The 21,970-nt window shown below is 28.8% G+C and overlaps 5 protein-coding genes across 6 annotated transcripts; 3 read left to right on the forward strand and 2 right to left on the reverse strand.

Annotated features, from left to right (window-relative positions):
* Positions 1–103: 103 nt before the first annotated feature.
* Positions 104–7,971, forward strand: Sl (small wing phospholipase C gamma 1). Of its 2 annotated transcripts, XM_076893898.1 has the most exons (20): positions 104–602; positions 1,250–1,445; positions 2,387–2,536; positions 2,627–2,765; positions 2,837–2,999; positions 3,082–3,398; positions 3,476–3,682; positions 3,779–4,199; positions 4,262–4,573; positions 4,662–4,843; positions 4,929–5,106; positions 5,188–5,253; positions 5,318–5,509; positions 5,585–5,806; positions 5,930–6,136; positions 6,194–6,575; positions 6,649–6,788; positions 6,859–6,966; positions 7,046–7,127; positions 7,214–7,971. In XM_076893898.1, exons 1-19 carry the CDS (start codon positions 591–593, stop codon positions 7,064–7,066), a joined length of 3,615 nt encoding a protein of 1,204 aa, XP_076750013.1. In that variant the 5' UTR covers positions 104–590; the 3' UTR covers positions 7,067–7,127; positions 7,214–7,971. The 2 variants fall into 2 exon arrangements, with proteins under 2 accessions (XP_076750013.1, XP_076750014.1); XM_076893899.1 differs by lacking the exons at positions 104–602; positions 1,250–1,445 and adding an exon at positions 1,671–1,790.
* Positions 7,972–8,882: 911 nt separating this feature from the next.
* Positions 8,883–10,662, reverse strand: Fer2lch (ferritin 2 light chain). The gene is made up of 4 exons (XM_076893906.1): positions 10,509–10,662; positions 9,751–9,858; positions 9,388–9,674; positions 8,883–9,299 (listed from the first exon to the last, which is right to left on the reverse strand). The coding sequence occupies exons 2-4, from the start codon at positions 9,851–9,853 to the stop codon at positions 9,009–9,011; spliced, it is 681 nt and encodes a 226-aa protein (XP_076750021.1). The 5' UTR covers positions 9,854–9,858; positions 10,509–10,662; the 3' UTR covers positions 8,883–9,008.
* Positions 10,663–10,701: 39 nt separating this feature from the next.
* Positions 10,702–13,864, forward strand: Fer1hch (ferritin 1 heavy chain). Its single transcript, XM_076893905.1, has 5 exons — positions 10,702–10,966; positions 12,879–12,997; positions 13,075–13,233; positions 13,325–13,462; positions 13,545–13,864. The coding sequence occupies exons 1-5, from the start codon at positions 10,897–10,899 to the stop codon at positions 13,698–13,700; spliced, it is 642 nt and encodes a 213-aa protein (XP_076750020.1). The 5' UTR covers positions 10,702–10,896; the 3' UTR covers positions 13,701–13,864.
* An 874-nt stretch (positions 13,865–14,738) lies between these two features.
* Positions 14,739–16,733, forward strand: LOC143422686 (aurora kinase C). The gene is made up of 3 exons (XM_076893490.1): positions 14,739–15,368; positions 15,505–16,030; positions 16,132–16,733. Exons 1-3 carry the CDS (start codon positions 14,812–14,814, stop codon positions 16,228–16,230), a joined length of 1,182 nt encoding a protein of 393 aa, XP_076749605.1. The 5' UTR covers positions 14,739–14,811; the 3' UTR covers positions 16,231–16,733.
* A 480-nt stretch (positions 16,734–17,213) lies between these two features.
* Positions 17,214–21,518, reverse strand: Smid (nuclear valosin-containing protein-like smid). The gene is made up of 11 exons (XM_076893488.1): positions 21,180–21,518; positions 20,633–20,854; positions 20,304–20,558; positions 19,824–20,165; positions 19,525–19,744; positions 19,148–19,430; positions 18,611–19,061; positions 18,356–18,523; positions 17,953–18,279; positions 17,645–17,866; positions 17,214–17,566 (listed from the first exon to the last, which is right to left on the reverse strand). Exons 1-11 carry the CDS (start codon positions 21,354–21,356, stop codon positions 17,441–17,443), a joined length of 2,793 nt encoding a protein of 930 aa, XP_076749603.1. The 5' UTR covers positions 21,357–21,518; the 3' UTR covers positions 17,214–17,440.
* Positions 21,519–21,970: the final 452 nt, after the last annotated feature.

The following is a 21,970-nucleotide window of genomic DNA, read 5'->3' on the forward strand; positions in this document are numbered from 1 at the left end:
AATAACTCCTATAGAGAGGTAATCTCTTGTATTCTGATGCTTCGTGTGGCGCTATATAAACGCGGTTCTATCTAGTAATATTATTTTTCATTGGTAAGTTGCGTTTATACAGCCAGTAATATTGCACGAGGCGCTGAAATCCACGCGTGGTACTATTGTCTGCGGCATAGAATCTTATAAAATAGATGGGAATACTATTTTTTGAAATGTCACTCGAGAGGCAGATGTGAGGTTGACAAGATCACTGAATAGCGGTGTACATACATACGTATGTACAAATGATAAGAAAATTGAATTTCTTATCGTACATGTAATTAAGAAAATATAATTTCTAAGCCAGGTATGATAGATCATTAAGTCTGTAACAAAAAATAAGGAGAATATAAGATCTCATAAGGAAGATAAATAATGTATAACACCAAATGATAAACCTGTTACTTACTTTTCATTAGAAGTTAGTTGCTAGAAGTAAGAAGAGATTACACTTTTTAAAAATCTTTTTAATTTAATTGAATATGTATCATATTGATGTCCTTTAATAATACTCATTGCTTTTAAAATTTATTCCCTAAAGTATATAAAAAATTCAAATGATTTTCACGGTAGGTTATGTTTATATTCTTTAATGAAAATATGATATGTATACATAATATTCTGACAAAAAATTACAATTGCTTTCAAATTCTATATGTTTTCTTCTATCTTAAAAGTAATTAAATAATAGTATGTTTCAAGAAAATGTAAGCAAAGTTAAAAAGATGTATATTTTTTTTTCTAAGTTGAAATCTGATACATATGGTAGAAAAATGTATTTCTATTAATGTAAGAGTAATATGTTACACAAATGTATGTAATTAATTTACACGTTATTAAGAAAATAATCAAATTCGACAGTTGTTAATTTTTATATAATTATAGCTTGTCTGTTCCTCTCTTTTTTTTATAAATTTTGCAAACTAGTATTTTGCATACAAACAAGTTAAAAATAGAAATTTCTATGTTTTAAACATATATCATACTCCTTGTATCATCTACTTATTATATGTGAAAAGTGTATATTTGTATATATATATTATAGTAATTATTTATAAATTTATTATACATTATTATATAGATTCATAATTTATTAAACTAGTACACGCGAATGAATGTAATATTTTGATCATATTTAAAAAATCTGAGAAATGTAATTTCAGAAAGAATAAAAATACTATATAGATTATGAATGAGAATATGTGGTTTATTATAGCATAAACATAATATTACAAACATGAATGGCATAATACCTGAAATGGAACAGATCATCAGTCAACTTGAAAGAGGGACTGTAGTAACAAAATTCTTTTCAAGAAAGAGACCTGAAAAAAAGACTCTTATGATACGAAGAGAGACTAGACAAATTGTATGGTCAAGAAGTGCAACATTCAGACCTTTTGATGGTTCAGGTAAAAGTACTTTAGACGTTAAACAAAATTACAATATAATCTATTATTACTGGAATGTATTATTCTATGTTCCAAAGGAAACATTAAGAAATTTTCATTTACTAATTATTAAACATCTAGTAGATGTACTGATTGAGAATATTAACAAATATATATATCTTAGTACATCCAAAAACATTTGGTTGACAGCAATGCAATTCAAATAAATTTACACCTAACATTTTTAGGCATGCATAACGTGGTTATGAAGATATATCTACAGCAAAAATGGGCAAAATGTTATCTGAGGATACTAGTTATAGGTCAAAAACCTGAAGGAAAGGTCCTTGTGAATAATGTATATGGGTGAGTTTATGATAAAGATACAATCTAAATCAGTTAATGACTTGCATTTATAGTAAGCTTTTATTTATGTTTTATATATTTGATATTTAATTAAATTATATTTTTTCTGGCCTGATTGTTGTGTACAATTTGTTCACATTGAATTAAATATATAGATATATATACATATCTTAGTGGACATTTCCTTCATTTTTGGTCTACAAACAAATGTGCCCATAGATACTGTTGATATATTGGATCAGCCCTATTGGAAATCATGGGTATTTGGTTAAAAACAAAACTATTGTACTAAATGTTATGCACTAATTGTACATATTATAGCGAAACATTCATATATAACACATTAATTGGAAAAATATACTTCCTAAAACTGCTTTTCTATTTCTTTAAATGCTTAATATTTGTAGCTATATTTTTGCACAATATGCTGTTATACAATTTTATACTATTGATACATATGCGCATACACATACACAAACATTTAAAATTCAATTTATAATACTATATTATGTTTCTGTTGTTGTTCATTAAATATATTACAGATAAATATATATCTACATATGCAATAAACGAAATTTTACATTTTTTAATTTTAGTTGAAATAAGAGAAATTAAAGAAATCAAAGTAGGAAAGCATTCTAAGGATTTTGAAAAATGGCCTGAAGATGCGAAGAGAATAGAAAATCTTAGGTGTTTCGTTGTATACTATGGTTCCGAATTTCGTCTTAAAACCCTGTCAATTTCTGGTAAATATATTCTTATATATTTTTATCATTCATGAAAATATCTTTTCTGCTATGATATTGTATGTGTTTGTTTTTATATATTTATTTTAGCTCTCAGTGAGAAAGAATGTGAGCTTTGGGTTAAAGGGTTACGCCGTTTAGTTCAAGACACTATAAAAGCACCTTATCCTTTACAAGTAGAGAGATGGCTGAGAAAAGAATTTTATGCAATGGAAAATTCGAGAGAAACGTAAAAATTCATATTTTATTTATAATTCCGAGCTTTTTCAAGACATTAATCTGATATCTCATATTTTTCAGAGTTACTCTAAAAGATATAAAAGCATTCTTACCTAGAATTAATTGTAAAGTAGCAACAAATAAACTTAGAGAAATTTTTCAAGAGATAGATACAAGAAACAAAAATGAACTTGGTTTCGACGATTTTGTTGTACTTTATCATAAGCTCATGTTTGATCAAAGTGTAAGTACAAATTCTAAATTCAGCAGTGCTACTAATATTTGTATATCTTTTTATTATGTATTATTTTTTTCTATTTCTGTAGAACTGTCTTGCAGATTGGAATATATTACTTACCTATTCTAAAACGGGGCAAATTGTCACCGTGAAAGATTTTCAAAATTTCTTAATAACTGAACAGCGCGATCCCTTGGGGAATAATGAAGTTGAAGTATCATGTTTTATTAGAGATTATCTGCAAGATCCTCAAAGAGATGTACAAGAACCACATTTCACCTTTTCGGAGTTCATCGATTACTTATTTTCAAAACAGAATTCTGTTTGGGATTCAAAGTACTCCCGAATATATCAAGACATGACTAAACCTCTTTCACATTATTGGATAGCTTCGTCGCATAATACGTAAATATATTTTACAGATTTTCATATAGAATTATAGATATAGATATGTTATTTAATTAAATAAAATACTCTTATAGGTATCTAATGGGAGATCAAATTAGTAGTGAAAGCAGTTGTCAAGCTTATGTTCGTGCACTGAGGGCAGGATGTAGATGTATAGAACTTGATTGTTGGGATGGACCAGATGGAATGCCCTTTATTTTCCATGGGCATACCCTCACTACAAAAATCAAATTTTTAGATGTTGTTAAAACCATTAAAGAACATGCTTTTGCCACATCTGAGTAAGTATCAAGAAGTACTTGCTTAACCTTTTTTCTTTTACTTTAATACAAATATTCAAATATATAAATATAATTCGATCTTTAATTTTTATGTAGCTACCCTGTTATTTTATCCATCGAAGATAATTGTACATTACCACAACAGCGTAAAATGGCAATTACAATGCAGGAAGTGTTTGGCGATATGTTATTAGTACAACCTGTAGATAAAAATGAAACTTGTTTGCCATCACCTCATGTGCTGAGGAGGAAAATTATATTAAAACACAAAAAATTGCCCGATGGAGTTGATGAAACATCATTTCTTATTCGAAATGATGAGAATAGGCCAGAGATGGACCTCAGGAATACGGTTAAAAACGGCATTCTATATCTCGAAGATCCTGTTGATAGAGAATGGAATCCACATTTTTTTGTATTAACGCAACAAAAATTGTTCTATACAGATACCTTTTCTAGAACACAAGAGACTGAACATGACGATGATGAGGAAGGTGTAGTTCGCCGACCAACTGATGTATGTATATACTAGTAAAATTTGCTTCATATTTTAGTAAATTATTAAATTTTGTGCTTTAGGGAATACCAAATGATGAATTGCATTTTGGAGAAAAATGGTTTCACGGGAAACTAGCGAGAGGAAGAGAGGAAGCGGAAGAATTGCTACGACGTTATTCACACCTCGGTGATGGTACCTTTTTGGTTAGGCAATGTGTTACTTTTGTAGGTGATTACTGCCTATCTTTTTGGCGTAAAGGAAAAGTAAATCATTGTCGTATTAAACTCAAGCAAGAAATGGGTCAAACGCAATATTATCTTATTGATACAAATTGCTTTGACAGTTTATACAGTTTAATTACACACTACCGTAATCATCCTTTAAGAAGTCAAGTAAGTATAAACAAAATTTTTGATTCTGATATTAAAAAATCCTTCTACTAACCGTTTACTTACTTCTTTCTTTTTATTGAACCAACAGGAATTTTTAATCACACTTCAAGAACCTGTTCCACAACCAAATAAACACGAAGAGAAAGAATGGTGGCATGCCGATTGCACACGGTCTTTAGCCGAGGAAATGTTAAAACGAATTCCCACAGATGGTGCATTTTTAGTAAGACCAAGCGAAAAAGAAAACAATTCTTATGCTATATCTTTTAGGTAAAGCACTACGAATTATTATTAATGTTAAATTGTCTCTTAGTTAGGTAGTTTAGACTTCTTTCTTATTCTCTCTTCATTTCAGAGCGGAGAAGAAAATTAAACATTGTAGAATTAAACAGGAAGGTCGTTTGTATACTATTGGTAGTGTACAGTTTGAAAGTTTAGTTGAATTAGTTAATTATTATGAAAGGCATCCATTATATAAAAAAATAAATCTAAGTTTTCCAGTAAATCAGGACATTATTAGAAGAATAGAATTGGTATGTACGATTGTTCCGAATATTTTTATTTTTTAACTGTTTTTTCATTTATATGTAATTAAAATATTGTATCATGTTCAGGATGTAGATGACGGGTCTGTATATGGCATTCCTGGTTATATGGATCCTACAAGTTTTACTTCAAAAGTAAGTTTTAATAATGAGATAATGAATTATGTATAATGTAAAAGAAATTTAATTTATTTTAAAGGTAACTGTAAAAGCTATATATGATTACAAAGCAAGAAGAGATGACGAATTGACATTGGTAAAACATGCTATAATAACAAATGTGCATCAGCAAAGCGGTGGATGGTGGCTGGGTGATTACGGCGGTAAAAAGCAACATTGGTTCCCAGCAAATTATGTTGAAGAAGTAGAACCACAAGATAACCAGGGAGATGTAAGTTGTTTTATTTATGTATTATATTTTTTTATCCGAAATATTAATCGTAATTGAATTTATTCTTGATTCCAGTCACCAGATTCTATGATGTTTGGTAGTCTACAAAAGGGTTCATTGGACATTATGGGTGCTGTTGTTGAATTAAGAGTAGGTGGAAGACCTGGATTAGAATGGATATTAAGAATACAAAATCCTAGTATGTGTTCAGTGTTTGAAGTAGCAACTTCTTCAAAAGATACAGCGCTAGAATGGATGTCTAGCATTAAAGAAACTGCCCAAAATGCTAGTGTTAGGGTAAAAATACAGTTTTTCATTGTTAAAAAACTATCTAGTAACATATAGACTTCATAACTATTTACTTTACACATTTCATCAAATCATTTTGTGTACTACTGTTTTTTTCTTTTGTCTTGCTAGGAAAATCAGCATAAAGAAATGGAACGAGCATGGAGAATAGCTAAAGAAATGTCGAATTTAATAGTTTACTGCAGATCCGTTGCATTTAACTTAGACAGAATAAAAACAAAAGGTTTTATATTTCATGAAATGAGCAGCTTTCCTGAAACGAAAGCTGAGAAACTTATGTGTCAGCAAGAAAACAGGTTTTTCATAAAATATCATCAGGTAAAAATAACGAAATTGACGATGTGAAGAGAAATACTTATAGTTATAACTTTTCAGGTTCAATTTAGTAGAGTATATCCGAAGGGACAACGTATCGATTCATCAAATTATAATCCCGTACCAATGTGGAATGCTGGCTGTCAGATGGTAGCATTAAATTATCAAACTGGTGATAAATCAATGCAACTTAATCAAGCAAGATTTAGAGAAAACGGAAATTGCGGTTATATTTTAAAACCCGAATTTATGCTAAGAGAAGATTTTAATCCATATGATAAAACTTGTTTACATGGAATAGAATCACTTAAATTCTCTTTAAAAGTTATTTGTGCAAGGCATTTAATTAGATCAGGAAGAGGTATAGCTAGCCCTTTCGTTGAAATTGAAATTATAGGAGCAGATTTTGATTCTGGTACAAAGCTAATAACAAGAACGATAAGTAAGTACGGGAATATGTTTTGTACTTTTATATGTTTTAGTAAACGGATATTAATTATATAAAAATTGCTTAGCTGATAACGGATTCAATCCCATGTGGAATGAATCTTGTGAATTCGAAATTTTTAATCCGTACTTCGCATTCATACGATTCGTAGTTCAGGATGAAGATATGTTCGGTGATAGTAATTTTATCGGACAAGCAACTTATCCTGTAAGTAGCCGATATTGTTTTTAAATTACTAATTAAATGTTTTAGTACTTTGAATAAATTTTATATTTAGGTCCGATGTTTAAGATCAGGATATAGAAGTGTTCCTTTAAAAAACAATTACAGTGAAGATCTTGAACTCGCATCATTATTAATACATCTTCGAATTACATCCTCGGGAGTAAGTGTAAAATATAATTACCATTAGATTTTTTACTTTTCTTAAACATATTTTTAATATTAAAAAATATATATTACAGGCTCATTCGCATAACTTATAAAACTAATTTCAAATTATATAGCATCCTTAAGATGTTTTATACATATCAGAATTGAAAGGAGGTAAATGTTACACTTTCTAAAATTATTCTTACTTTTATTTTCCTTTAGGCCCTTAATATTGTATAATTTAAACTTTATTATTTTAGATCACTATTTAGCATAAGTACCACTATATGAAATACTTTCATCAGAATTCAAAATTTAATAAATCTCAGTGTTATAGAAGACTGATAATCTACGAGGATTTAAGTCTTCAAACTAACTTCAACGATTATAAGAAGAAGTATGTCATTATTTGTGTCACTAGTTACATAGATTAGAAACATGTGAAGAACCTTAGATAGGTGTTAAATACAAAATATGCAATATCTTTAAAAACACAAGTGGTATATCGCGAACATTTATCACATAAGAAGATTTCAAAGAAATCTTGAACATATTCTTTTATTTAGTTAAGAGTTCTTATAAATCATTTAGGTTAAAGGAGTAAATGATATATCAATATCAATGAAGATCAATGTGATTTTGAGTAGATTATTTTCTTTTGATATACTTTAGATTAAATTTTTTTATATAAAAAAAGATAACATCAAATAATAACGTGTCAATATATGTTTATATTTAAGTTATACTTATATTTAGTAAAAGAAAAAAAGAAATAGATGCAAAATAGCAAGGCCTTAACCTATGATATATTTTAGACTGAAATAATATGCACAATACGCTTTCAATTCTTTTAATTAGAGACATATTTTCCATTCACTAATGCTATTTATTTATTATTGCAAAGATACATAGTTTAAGCTTAACCACATGGCATGAAAAAATATTGAAAGGCTGATTATTAAATTAAATGATACAATTATACACAAATCGTTGCTTTTTATATAAAAACGTAAATTTTGCGCTAATGCAGGACATAATATACATAATGTATAACAAAATTATATATCTATCGTGAAAACAGTAAAAGAAAAACTAGAGATTACTATTTAGGGTTAAACAATTTTTAGCATATATTACATCAGAATACTATTTACTATTTTTTATTTTCATTTAACTACATATTTTATATTTCATACTTTTTTTATCATTATTTTTATGAATACATATTTGTATAACAAAAATTAATATTACCATAAACTTTGTTCGATACCAGTTGTTTTATATACTCTATAATACACACTACTTACTTTCATCATAATGAATTTATATTTTGCATTGTAACAGATCAATTTTAATTTATTCTAATTGTAACAAAAAAATAACTAAATATAGCATTTTATGTAATTTAACTTCCTTTTTTTTTTATAAAAGTATTACACTTATATCAACTATCTTGCTACCATTATACTATTATGTCTTCAGTTTGTAATTGCCTACTTAAATATATTAAAGTAAACGTATTGATTGAGTGTATTTGCCTTTTGAAATGACATATGTCATTGGAATGATAAAGTGTTTTAATGCTACTATGCTATCAAAAATATTTACAGATGTATATTAAATATAATTACATATAATGTACATACGCAATATATGCATCAAAATAAAAAGGGAATATTACTAATATCTCTTTATTCGTTCTCATTATTATACACAATTATCATCTTTTACAAAGTTAGATGAAATTTTAATTTTGAAAATGTTAAAAAAATAGTTTTTCAATTATATTAAGTGATTTGATATTTAGATTGCCATGTCTCTTTTCTGTTTGAATGTACTTATTAATAAAATATACTTTCCAACCGCATTCGTAATTATAATTTTCTTTTAAGAACTCTTTTTAACATATAAAGAAACAATAGGATGAAATATGTCTCAAAAATTATTATTATATTTAACTAAAACAAAATGTATATTTGTTATGGGCAAAACTTATTTATATAGATAATAGACATGAAATTCTGATTTGTGTTTGTTCAATTTTGATTATAAATATTATAAACTTTTCTGAAGATATTCATCAAACAAGAATAAACATAATGTTGGATCATGTTCTGCTAATAAATGTTTCAAATCAGTTATATAGCCTGCTAGATCTCGTATACGTTCTGCCTGTGATTCTAAGAATCGCTCTTCAACATAATGAGCAACAGAGGCATCATGTTTGCTGTGAAGTTGCGCTCTTGAATGTATACGCAATGCCTCGTTTGCTATCTGCTTTTGAATATCAAGTGCTTTTGCTAAACTTTCAATTTCATTCAACTCAATAACCCTGGCTTCGGCGATCTGGTAGAAAAAAAGAGATATATGAAAAAATTGATTAATAGTCTGTGCAATTGTAAATATAAATTGTAAAGTAGACAACAACACATACTGTTGGAACCTTAAACTGTGAGAATTTATAGAAATCCATTGTGCCACCTCGTTTGGTAATAAACTTGATTAAATGAATTGCATCCTCCCACATTTGGTCAGAGTATTTACGATATAACTTTTTAAATCCTTCACGTTGGTTTTCATAATTCCCAAAGTAACTAGATAATAATAGGAACTCAAAACTGGAATCAATATTAACATTTGCATATCCTTGGAGATCAACTAAAAGTCCATCAATAGCCCCATAAGTCGCATTACACTTATCTTTTACGCTATCATCTAAAACTTTAAATCAATCCATTCGTGAGTCAACATCAATTCCAATACATATTGGCTTTTAAAATATTAAGCACTTTCATACCACTGGTTTTAGAATTTGCCTGACACGCAGAATACATTTCACTATAGCATTCTTCGGCAGAGGTAACTGCCAAAAGAATCGATAATATCCCAAAGAGCAACATCTTTCCTAAAATTTTAAACAATGATGTCAATTAACTATTTCTGTTAATGATAAATTATTCAAATCTTATCTAATGTTACTTCATTTAAAATTGTTTAAAGTAACTAAGATCAATTTCTATTTTTACTTTTTAAAATTAGTTTGGTAGAGAGGAAAGTTAAAAGGAATAACGTTAACTTTAACATGTGTTACGTATGTACGTATATACCTAGAAGATGTAGATAATAGTATGTTAAATTTGAAGTATGTAATACGCATACATGAAAAAAATAATCGTTAACAATGAAAACGTAATAATACAAATATAAAAGCCCAGTTACGAGTATAGTTTAATATAGATATAACATAACTCAAGATACAAAGCAATCACTATAGATTAGAATGTAATCTATATAAGTCGCACGCCTGTGTAGAGAAAATTTTATGTTGCTCTGCTACTGATTGTAGATATCAGTGACATTTTGGTAATTACGTTGAAATGCGTAGTATCTTGCATACCAAGTGGAAAAAAAAAAGAAGAAAACAAGAGTAGAAATATAATCATACGCAAATGCAGTCGCAGTTGTGTTAATTTTATATGCCCTACTTATATGTGAAATACAAAAATAAAACAATATTATATCGAAGAAAATTGAAATTGCGCATATATTACAAACCTTGTTCAACGGACGTATTCGTTTTAGCGGAAGGAACGTGAATACTCTCGCTTCGACGATCTTCCAACAATGAACATCGAACAATCGCGTTCGTTGGTAGTTTTCACACAGTCATAGTTAGCTGATAGGTTAAGCGCATGCGTTATAGAAACAGAATGGAAAATTCCAGTTAGTCCCCGTCGATTGTAGTACGAATGGTAACATACGCATTTGTTGGTCAATTATTAAATGATCGATGATCGTACATCGTGTTTAGTTCACGCACGTTCTCTTATCAAAAACTTCACTAAAAGCAGCCTTCTATATCAGTGCATATAAAGGTTGCTTCCGAAAGAGGCAAATAACAAGTACTCGTGAAATAAATTACTACTTCTAAAAGTAATCAACAATGAAGGTACTTTACGCTTTTCTCATCGCTGCCCTTTGCATCAGTGGATCGCTACTAACTAAATTACAATGTAAGTTTTACGTTTATTTTACATTATAATTAGTATCGATACTTAATATACTTTAATCTCGTGATATTTCTGTACGAAACCATACATTTGAGGTTAATATCGTATCTTTCGATAAATTCTATTTTCATTGTTCTTTTGTCTCCTATTGCCCTTGAACGCGCAGTTTTGTATTGGGATGTATTAAACCTATATATTTATTATTATTATTAAACTGTTTATGTCTGTCTCTCAAGTTACATATAAATAAAAGAGCACAAATATCATCTATGCACAGTATAATACAAGTGCTTCTTGTTAGCGGCTTACTTTTTTTTTTTCTACAAGTAATCGTATCTCTTTGTATCAGCGTATATTTTTATTTCGTCCTCTTTTTAAATTTAGACATATATTTCAGCAAATACAACGCAATGTGCTTTAAAGAGTAGCACTAAAAATAGCATGATCCTAAGAGCAAATGTTAGTGACCTGTAATTATAAACATTCATTTGCTCCGTATTGCTTTAGCTTGAACATAATGGTGTATTAAAGTAGAGTATTGTATTCTAGTCTTTCTGGAAGTATAAGTTAAAAATTTAACTATCTTGTATTTGTTTTTCACATTGTAGAGAAGCAGTAAGTTTGAACTTTGTTCCTTCTTGTTTTTATAGTTTTTTAATTAATCTCGATAATTTCAGTTATTAGTCACAGCGTAAAATCACAGTTTTCATTGTGTCATTTACATTTATAGACATTATCAGAAATTTGTCATACGGTACTTTCCACAAATGGTTAGTGTTATATGATGCAATTTTTATAACTGTGTCATATTTGCATCTCTTTGTTATATTCGTATTCATTGTACTAATTATTTTCAAAGCTTTAACTTTATTCTTATCTAGAAGTATTTTATATTTTCATGTTGTATGATTATGGTTTTTAATAGTTCCATGACCTAATTGTGATTTATCACATTATATGCATAAAAAAAGATAAAATTTAATCGTTATACCATTGCTACAGATTTACCAATAAAATAATACGATGGAATATTAATTTTGCATTTTATGCTTCTACCACTTGATTTCTAATTAAAGTTATTTAATGAAAATCATATTAAGTTAAATACTAAAAAGAGATATGAGCATTATATTTGATTTTCAAAACAAGCTATAAAGATGTATATGAAAGCTTTTATGATTTTAGACTGTTAATTAGTGGCTATTGCTGACAATCTTGTTTGTATAATGATAAAATTTGATAAGCTTTACGTGACAATGTAAACGTATTGATTACTGCATGTTCTAAAGTCCACATTCAGTATATGAGTGTATTGTGCGTACATTGTCCTAAGAAGTCGGATAATTTAATCAAAACTAGTTTATATCGTTCATTTCCTTCTCTATTGTCGCATAAAATTTTGCTTTAGTTTAAAATGAAAATGTTTGACAATTCTTTCAATTGATGATCATTATTATTATTATTATTGGTATAATTATTAATTATACAGATATTTTTTTATGTTTGTGGTTATATATATAGTATATATATCATATCATATATTTTCACGTATTCTATATCAGATGAATTTACAGATAGTATAGAAAATAAAGTGCTAATCAAATAACACTTATAATTATCTACAGTTATACATGTTTTTATAATTATGAGTGATATAAGAACAAAATCGTATCTTTGATAAAAAGTCTTATTACTATTGATAAATGGCGCTAATTGATTTATTATCTATTTATAATTTTAATACTTAATTAGCTGTAATCTATATCAATGATATGTCATACGCAGCTTGTGTTAATTTTACTGAAATTAGAATTAATATGCAATACAAACTATTCAGTTTTTATTTAATAGCACATTTAAAGGATAAAAATATCTTTATGCACATTATATAATGTATTATCATTGATATTCATAGGTACACTTAAAGGTGGGAAAACACCAAAATCATGGTTGGATATGGTGAGTCCTTGCACTATAATGTTGGAGGTACAGCTACGAAATGAAACTGCAGCAGCTATGACTTATCTTGCAATGGTAATTACATTTATTTTTATTATTTACTATTGTAGTTTGTTAACAATGGCATATTTATATATTATGCTTTATTTTAGGGTGCCCATTTTGCTCGTGATACAATTAATCGTCCTGGATTTAGTAAATTCTTCTTCACTTCTGCCAATGAAGAAAGAGAACATGCAATAAAAATTATTGAATACCTGTTAATGCGAGGACAATTAACAAGTAATAGGACACTTTTAGAATTCCCCTTGGTATGCATTCAATATTATTTTACAAATTATAAATTTTCTTTTATTTCAATTTACGTTTTAACAAATCAAACATTTAAATTGATACTTTTAGAAACCATTACAAGAAGAGTGGGACAATGGATTGGATGCTCTTACAAATGCACTCGAATTGGAAGCTAATATTACCCGTAGAATTCATAGTATTAACAGAAAATGTGAAAAAGTTAGCACCAGATTTACTGATTATCATGTAAGTTAAACTATTGTTGTATGAGCTGCTCTAAATATTATTTTAAATGCATTTCATTTTATCATAAATAATATAACTTCAGGTGGTGGACTATCTTACTGAAGAATTCTTAGATGAACAATATAAAGGTGAGCGTGATTTAGCTGGAAAGATTTCAACTTTAAGCAAAATGAACGCAATGCATGGATCATTGGGAGAATTTCTGTTTGATAAAAAACTATTGAATGGTGAAGTTTAATCTTCCATTTAAATAACTAAAACATTATTTCGAAAAATGTATATGAAGTTATGGCCATATTTAGAGTGAACTATGTAACTTATATATTCTGATTTAATTTTAAGTTGATACGAGAGAAATAATTTTTGTTTTACATAAAATATTTTTCTAAATGTGGTCTGTAATATAGACATACTTTTTATAACCCAAATCCAATCCTAATTAATAAGTATCTGTTCTTACTATAATTAGTATATTATACTGCTAGCAAATAAATACCATATTTTAAGATTCATATGAAACATTTTACATATTTCATTTTTATATTTATTATTGTAATGCTCAAGAGATATACATGTACATAATCTTTTCATTGAACATAATTTTTAGAAGTTTCATAGTGCATATTTTCAACTTGGTACTAGTACAGATAGAAAAAATTTAATGGCTTATGTAATAAAAAATAAAGAGTGATTACATTTGTTCAAAAATGTTCAAGTAGATTTTAACTAAAATACTTCATGACTATTGCACAAAGTAATTACTCGAATTGTAAGTCATACCATTATCGACAGTGAACTATTTACCTGGTTGCGCTATCTATGTGAGAAGCACTGAAACTTATGTTTGACTAGTGACTGTCTGACCACGAAACATATATTTTTGTAGAAGTAATATTCTCACCACATTCTTGATCTCTTCATTTTGCGTCTTTGTCACATTGATACAGTATATTCAATAATCTTTAATCTTAGCAGGTAAACAAATCGAGTTACTTAATCAATGCAATGGCTTTAGTTATTAATTATCAATATAGAATCTCTTTCTTATAACATTTCTTTAACTATAGAATATATAGGTAGCGCTGTTAGCCGAGTTCATATTTTGTAGTAGACTTAACTATCATATCTATTTCGTACCTCTAAATCCTGACCTATCAGAAGAAAGTAAGCACAAATTCGTTATTTTGAAATTGAACTGAAAATTTGCTTGTTACGGAATTGGTGACTTCGCTTCAGTGTGTAAATACTCGATTTTAAGTTTCTCTCTACTGGTACGTAAAAATTAGTTTTCGATTTATCAAGAATATCATTCAGTTAAATCATTTTTCACCGTTGACGATATATGAAAAATGATGAAGGACAAAAAAGGTAATCCTCAAACGCAAAAAGCATTCCTGCAAATGGAAAATAATCTTGAACAGTTAAAGATTTCTAAAGTGCCTTTGGTGTCAATAGAAAATACATCGAATAATACGGAAAATGTTAGAACTGTAAAAAATCACACAAATACATGTCTAGCAAATGTTAAAGGAAACGAGTGCAGCTCCAAAAAGTCAACAGATCTGATGCCTCCACCTAGGTTGCCTCCAACTTCCAAAACGACAGAATGTACCCAAACTAAGACTGACGACACAAATAGCAAAGAGAATAAAAATGAAAAGGAAGTAAAAAATGATAAACAAAATGATACAAAGGATAATAAAAGCCAAAGTGAAAAGAAATGGGTTTTAACAGATTTTGATATTGGACGTCCTCTGGGTAAAGGAAAATTTGGAAATGTCTATCTAGCTAGAGAAAAGAAATCGAAATTCATCATTGCTATGAAGGTGTTATTTAAATCTCAGATACAGAAAGCTGATGTGGAACATCAAGTTAGAAGAGAAATTGAAATTCAAACGCATTTAAGGTGAAAAATCTCAAATGTTTACCCCAAGAATGCATTAAGAATCTTGATAACATAATTTAGCATACATTTTACTGTATCTATTTTAGTAATTGTTACTTTTGGTTTAAATAACATATTTATTGCACTTTCTATACAGGCATCCAAATATTTTAAAAATGTATGGCTATTTTCATGATGATAAAAGGGTTTATCTAATTCTTGAATATGCTCCAAATGGAGAATTATTTAAAGAATTAAATGCTCAACCTGAAAAACGCTTTGACGAAGTTAGAACAGCAACATATGTATCGCAATTAGCAGATGCATTAATATATTGTCACAGTAAAAAAGTAATACATCGTGATATCAAACCTGAAAATTTATTACTTGGGATAAAGGGCGAGTTGAAAGTAGCTGACTTTGGGTGGTCTGTTCATGCGCCATCTTCTAGAAGGAATACACTGTGTGGAACATTAGATTATTTGCCACCAGAAATGGTTGCAGGGAAAACGCATGATTATACTGTAGACTTATGGGGACTTGGTGTTTTCTGTTATGAGTGTTTAGTTGGAACCCCTCCCTTTATGGCTGAAACTTACGAAGAAACGTACATGAGAATTAAAAAAGCTCAGTATAATTTTCCAACGTATGTCAGCGAAGGTGCTAGAAATTTAATATCTAAGGTAAACTGTACTTCTATGTTTGATAGTATAGCACTATTAACGAAATTAAATAGTCCTAGTATAATATTGATAAATATTAAGCTTGTATTTTTATTTTCTAGTTGTTAGTAGTGGAGCCACATCAAAGATTACCTTTAGAGGATGTTTTAAAACATCCTTGGATTATGAAAAATCGGACAACAGAACCACATACTCAATAACGATTAAAAAATTGACTATATCTCTCATAATATTATTCCTTTGTTGTAATTATAGTTCAATTTGACACAACTATTATTGCAATTATTATACAAGCAAGTTTCAGCACTATCCTAGATATTTTTTTACATTACTCTTAATATTGTTATGGGCAGGCTTACATAATATTCCTTAGGGTTTTATTCTGTTGGCAATTTAATTATTGTCCAATATATAATCATCATCTTTAACACAAGGCAATCAGTTATTAAATTCATTATTTTTAATAGTTTAATTTTTACAATTTAATTTATTCATATCACATTGGAACTTGGTTATAGTATATGTTTTAATAATGAGTTAAATAATAGTTTAAAATAGTAAAATATATTGTATAAAAGATGTACATATATCAAACATTTTAATATTAATAAAACGTTTGTGAATGGAGAATTGCATATGTGACTTATCGGAATATCTCTAAGGGAAATATATTGTTCCCGTACGAAAAATGTACAATGTACATGTCGTAATCTATAAGTCTCTAAATACATGGTGAGATGATAGATATGTTCAGTATAAGCATCATCGGGAAACAAAAAATGCCTAAACGTTTTTCCATAAATATTTCCGAAACTATCAGAGATCGTCCATTAAGCTATTAGGGAAAGTTCCGTATAATAATGTCCTTAATAACATGTGTGAAAGCCAACGCAATTAAAGCTACTTCCCCGAATGTAAATAATTATTAAAATAAATAGTTATAAAATCTTATTTATTGACAATAATTAATATTTGAATGAAATATTTTATAAACGAAACTTTGCATACGTAATGAAATAAACATTGTTCTTGATAAATTAACGGAAATTCTTTAAATTAATTAAAATTATATTGAACAAAAATTTTATTTAGATTTACAAAATTGTTATAAACATATATTTATATATAGAAAACAAACAACTTTTACACTACAGATATCTAGAATTTGAAAATGAAAAACAGTATAGACTTTAAGTTTTATTTTAGCATCATAAGTCGAAAAAGTAAAATCCTAATTACATTCTCAATTAAAAAGAAAGAAGGAGATGAACAGAAATATACCTAAATTATAAAAATAAAGTTCAAACGTATAATATGTATAGATTTGCATAAAAGTTGCGATTATTTCTTTCTTAAAGTACTTTGTAATGGAAGAATTTTTACATACTTCTTTATTTAAATATCTTTATTTCACGTTTCCATGGGTTCCATGATTACATCCACTATAGGTGTATCTATCGGAGTTTCCATAGATGTATCATCAGATTTTTTTTTAATTGAATATAATCTTTTTAATTTTTCATAGTGTTTGACATCCTACAAGTTATATAATTATATTAATTACATATGTAAGAGAATATTTGGTTTAATTAATAAATAATTTAAAATATTTACCTTTTCGTGCACGGACGGTCTTATTTTATCAAACGCAGCTAAGATATGCCGCATAGAGATTTCTGGTTCAGTATAATGCATGTCCATAAATTCTCTTAATGCTTCTATTCCAGCTTCTCTGATTAAAGCTGCCATATCAGCGCCAGTATAGCCATCGCATTTACTATTATATCCAATTTCTTCAAGACTTATATCTGCAGCTAATTTTGGCTTAGTTCCATTCTGTAAATATTAATTTACTTTTAAAAGATAAAATTTAGGAGAAACATCTTTTTCTAACTAATATGTTTTAATTGCAGGCACAATACCTTAGTTAATGCTCTTAATATATCAACACGGTCAGAGGAAGTAGGCAAATCAACATATAAAATTTTATCCAATCTTCCTGGTCTTAAAACTGCAGGATCAATAATATCAGGACGATTACTCGCAGCCATTAAAAATACTCCTTGTCGTCCTTCAACTCCATCCATTTCGGTAAGCATTTGATTTACTACACGTGATGTAGCAGAATTATCACCTTCTGATCGTTTTGGACATAACGCATCTAATTCGTCAAAAAATATAACACATGGTGCAGAATTTCTAGCTCTAATGAAACACTGTCGAACAGCTCTTTCACTTTCACCAACATACTGTAATTAAAGTAATGATCGGTTTCTAATAATTTTTCTTATATTAATTACTTATTCTATTACTTAAAATGATTACCATATTTAAAAGTTCAGGTCCTTTAACAGAAATAAAATTAATACCAGCTTCATTTGCAATAGCTTTAGCTAATAATGTTTTTCCACAACCAGGTGGTCCACATAATAATACTCCAGTTGGTGTTGTTAATCCTAGCGCTGCAAAATGTTCAGAATGTCGAACTGGTGCCTGGATCAAACAAAAAAAGAAAAATATTTTACATATATATGCATGCACACCCCCATTCAAAGCTATTAGGATATTTTAATAACTTACAAGTATAGCCATTTGCAATTCTTCTCTAATATCTCTCAAAGATCCAATGTCGTCCCAGGTAACATCAGGGACTGTTACAAAGCCTTCTCTTTTGGCTGATGGCTGAACAATACGAAGAGCAGTTACAAAATCATTGTGTTCAATGCACAAGTTTGATAGTCGTTCTGAAGAAAGTGGTGGATCATTACGTAACCAAGTAAGTAACCCTGCTAAATCTGGAGATTTTGTATTTTCTTGTATTACATCCATTTCTGTTTGAAGACTTTCTGGACTACTTGTCCTTTCTAATTTAGGAACATCGTTTTGATCTGAGGTAGATGGTTTAATCTTTACTTCTTCAACTAAATTATTGCAATTTTCAAAATGTTGTATTTCTTTTTCAGCTTTTTCATGTTTACCTTCTGTTATCTCTGACGATTTAACCGATATTGATCTTAAATCTTCGAGCGTCCTAATTAAATATTCAATACATGTAAAATAATTTGTTATATTATATTATATTAATATATTTATCGAATAATTGTTTGCAAAAGTTACCTGTCCACAGCAGCCATAGCTGCCTCCCTAATTAAAGCAACTAAATCGGCGCCAACAAAACCCGGTGTAAGTGAGGCTATTGTAGATAAACTAACGTCTGGAGCCAGTGCTACCTTTTCCGTGTGCACAGCTAAAATTTTTGTTCTTGCATCTCGATCCGGTATTCCCAAACACACTTCATGATCGAAACGACCAGCTCTTCTTAATGCTGGATCTAATGAATCAGGTCGATTTGTTGCACCAAGTACTAATACTCTAGTGCCATTTTCCTTCAGACTTAAATCTGTTTAATAAGTTGTTATTTTTCATTTGAAGATTTTAATAGAATTTACAATAATATAATAAATTTATAATATATAATAACAATAATAATGTACCATCCAAACAGGATAATAACTGTGCAACAATTCTTCTCTCCATTTCTCTCTGTGCCGTTGCTCTATGTGGTGCTACAGCATCGATTTCATCTAAGAAAATAAGACACGGTGCAATTGCAAGTGCCTGTTCAAACAATTCGCGAATTCTTGCTTCACTTTCGCCGGATACGCCTGCCACTAGCTCAGGTGCTGCTACTTTCAACAATGGTATCCCTAATTCCTAATTTTTAAAAGTATAAAATAATTGATTGAGAATAAGAGTATATCAACTATTTACAGCCAAACGGTCAACATCTTACTCCTGCAATAGCATGTGCTAATAAGGTTTTCCCACATCCAGGTGGACCATGAAGTAAAAATCCTCTTGGAGGCGATATACCAAGTTGCTTGAAAATTTCTGGATGTTTCATGTGTGCTAGTAATTTACATACAATTTTTAAAACTTTATCATTCCCTCCTATATCTAAAAATGTGACTTTTGATTCAGTAACAGTTATCCCTTTGGATTTTTTCATTGACATGAATATACTGCTGTCAATATCTCTTTCACGCTGCCGCTTTCTACTTGGTTGTTCTATTGCTGATGTTACAGCTATACTAGCTGTCCCAGTTGTTTTATTTTGTTCTGTTTCTTTTGCCGGCTATAAAAAGTAGTATCAGATAAAACAATGTTTCAACAATAACTCTATTTTAAAAAAAATTTTATATTGATATCAATGGATATCAAAATACAATAAATTTAAGAAATTAAATAGAAATAAATAGAGTTTAAAATTAACCGTTTTTCGTTGTTCAATTTCTTTAGGAAGAAGAGGCTTTACTATACATGAAGATGGGCTTGGTTTTTCTTGTTGATTCTTTTCCATAGTCTCTGGTTCATTTATCATAATAGAATTTGATTCCATTTTATTCACATCATCATCACTGCTGATGTCTATAAGTTCTTTATCGCTAGAATTTCCATTTTGTTTACTTTGTGATTTTTTATACATTTTTAACAGCATGCCATCCAACATAGTATTTTGAGGATCTGACTGAAAGCAGTAGACATCATTTAAGGTTTATTTAACAAATATATATTACATTATAATAAAACATGTACGAATACCTCAACATCTACTTCTTCTTCATCTTCTTCATCGTCATAAGTGGGCCACTCACGAGAAGGCTTTTTTTTTGCATACATTTCTGTGAGTTCATCATATGCTTTGCGCACTAATGCTCTAAATGGGCCCCGTTTTTTAACACGGTAATCTTTATATTGTTTTTGTAACGCATCTGCCATTTCGTTAACATCAATATAAACTTTATTTTCATTCTCATGCATATACTAAAGGAATAAAAATATTAATTATTTAGAGGAATTAAGACTACACGGATACAGTTTCTCAAATAATAAACTATAATTAATTTAATATTTTTGTGCAAAGTCTTAACATTAAATTTTATAGTTTAACATTGATATTTTTAATGTTGGTAAATTTTGCCACTGTTTATGCAAGAATATTTTATGTGTGTAACAAACTTGCTGCGTTCTATTTTTTAAAACTAATATATAAGTTTGCCGCGCAACCTACGTATTGTAAAAGATATGTCGGGTTAAGATATTTGGTTATATTCTAAGGATTGTAAACATTGTAAAAAGGTTTAATTACCGCTTGTACACGTGAAACTAATAATTGGTCACGCAAATATTTATGGGGAGAATCAGTTTTATGTTTATTATTCATGATTTTCGGTTTGTAATCGCCGCTGGATCCTTGCAATGGAATAATGTCAATCGAAGAATTCAATTTTCCGACTTTCTGCATTTCGCTAATGTCTGGAGTCATAAGCACTCTTCCAGTAATCAAATGATTCTTAGTCGTTTATTTCTACTTTCTTATCGTTTTGACACGTGTTATGTGTAAATATTTTCCACCGCAAGTGCGTCTTCGATTTTACGAAACTTCAATTCTTAAACAACAATAAGAGGAAGAGAGCGTATCATTCTAACAAACTGGATTAATTTCCCTAGCAAGTTAAACAACTAGAAATACAAAAAAAGAATATAATTAAAGAGTACAATGAAGTGAAACGTTATTTGAGATTTCCATTATTGGATGTATTATAATAAATGAACGGTTTATTACATTGCAAAATATAATGAAAATTTGTAATATTTGATTTGTCTACGTTATACAATTTTTAAGTACCCTTGTACATACATCTATGTAAATTGTTTATATAAATACAGTTTAGACAATTAAAAGGCCGAAAATTAATTGCATATCAATATTATATCATTGATCATAATATTTGTCGCTGCTTTTGTTTTTTAAGTAGAGCGTTACTAGCAATGGCATTTCTATCTATGTACGATACGTGAAGTACTCTCTGTTACACATCCGATGAAAAGTAATGGTACTAAATAAAATCATTTTTCCTTAAAGGACCATACATGTCA

Source organism: Xylocopa sonorina, chromosome 4 (assembly GCF_050948175.1).
Source record: "Xylocopa sonorina isolate GNS202 chromosome 4, iyXylSono1_principal, whole genome shotgun sequence".
Lineage (NCBI taxonomy): Eukaryota > Metazoa > Arthropoda > Insecta > Hymenoptera > Apidae > Xylocopa > Xylocopa sonorina.

What these genes read in the sequence shown, in the direction of transcription:
- Sl (XM_076893898.1), top strand. An exon ending in TTATTAGAAGAATAGAATTG is followed by an intron (nt 5,107 to 5,187) that starts GTATGTACGATT and finishes TATCATGTTCAG; the next exon opens with GATGTAGATGACGGGTCTGT. An exon ending in TCGGACAAGCAACTTATCCT is followed by an intron (nt 6,789 to 6,858) that starts GTAAGTAGCCGA and finishes TTTTATATTTAG; the next exon opens with GTCCGATGTTTAAGATCAGG.
- Fer2lch (XM_076893906.1), bottom strand. Translation starts at nt 9,853, where the DNA reads ATGTTGCTCTTTGGGATATTATCGATTCTTTTGGCAGTTACCTCTGCC. An exon ending in GGCAAATTCTAAAACCAGTG is followed by an intron (nt 9,675 to 9,750) that starts GTATGAAAGTGC and finishes ATTGATTTAAAG; the next exon opens with TTTTAGATGATAGCGTAAAA. An exon ending in CACAGTTTAAGGTTCCAACA is followed by an intron (nt 9,300 to 9,387) that starts GTATGTGTTGTT and finishes TTTTTCTACCAG; the next exon opens with ATCGCCGAAGCCAGGGTTAT.
- Fer1hch (XM_076893905.1), top strand. Translation starts at nt 10,897, where the DNA reads ATGAAGGTACTTTACGCTTTTCTCATCGCTGCCCTTTGCATCAGTGGA. An exon ending in GCTACTAACTAAATTACAAT is followed by an intron (nt 10,967 to 12,878) that starts GTAAGTTTTACG and finishes TGATATTCATAG; the next exon opens with GTACACTTAAAGGTGGGAAA. An exon ending in CACTTTTAGAATTCCCCTTG is followed by an intron (nt 13,234 to 13,324) that starts GTATGCATTCAA and finishes TGATACTTTTAG; the next exon opens with AAACCATTACAAGAAGAGTG.
- LOC143422686 (XM_076893490.1), top strand. Translation starts at nt 14,812, where the DNA reads ATGATGAAGGACAAAAAAGGTAATCCTCAAACGCAAAAAGCATTCCTG. An exon ending in GAAATTCAAACGCATTTAAG is followed by an intron (nt 15,369 to 15,504) that starts GTGAAAAATCTC and finishes CTTTCTATACAG; the next exon opens with GCATCCAAATATTTTAAAAA. An exon ending in CTAGAAATTTAATATCTAAG is followed by an intron (nt 16,031 to 16,131) that starts GTAAACTGTACT and finishes TTTATTTTCTAG; the next exon opens with TTGTTAGTAGTGGAGCCACA.
- Smid (XM_076893488.1), bottom strand. Translation starts at nt 21,356, where the DNA reads ATGACTCCAGACATTAGCGAAATGCAGAAAGTCGGAAAATTGAATTCT. An exon ending in AATTGCAAATGGCTATACTT is followed by an intron (nt 18,524 to 18,610) that starts GTAAGTTATTAA and finishes TGTTTGATCCAG; the next exon opens with GCACCAGTTCGACATTCTGA. An exon ending in GACCGTCCGTGCACGAAAAG is followed by an intron (nt 17,567 to 17,644) that starts GTAAATATTTTA and finishes TATAACTTGTAG; the next exon opens with GATGTCAAACACTATGAAAA.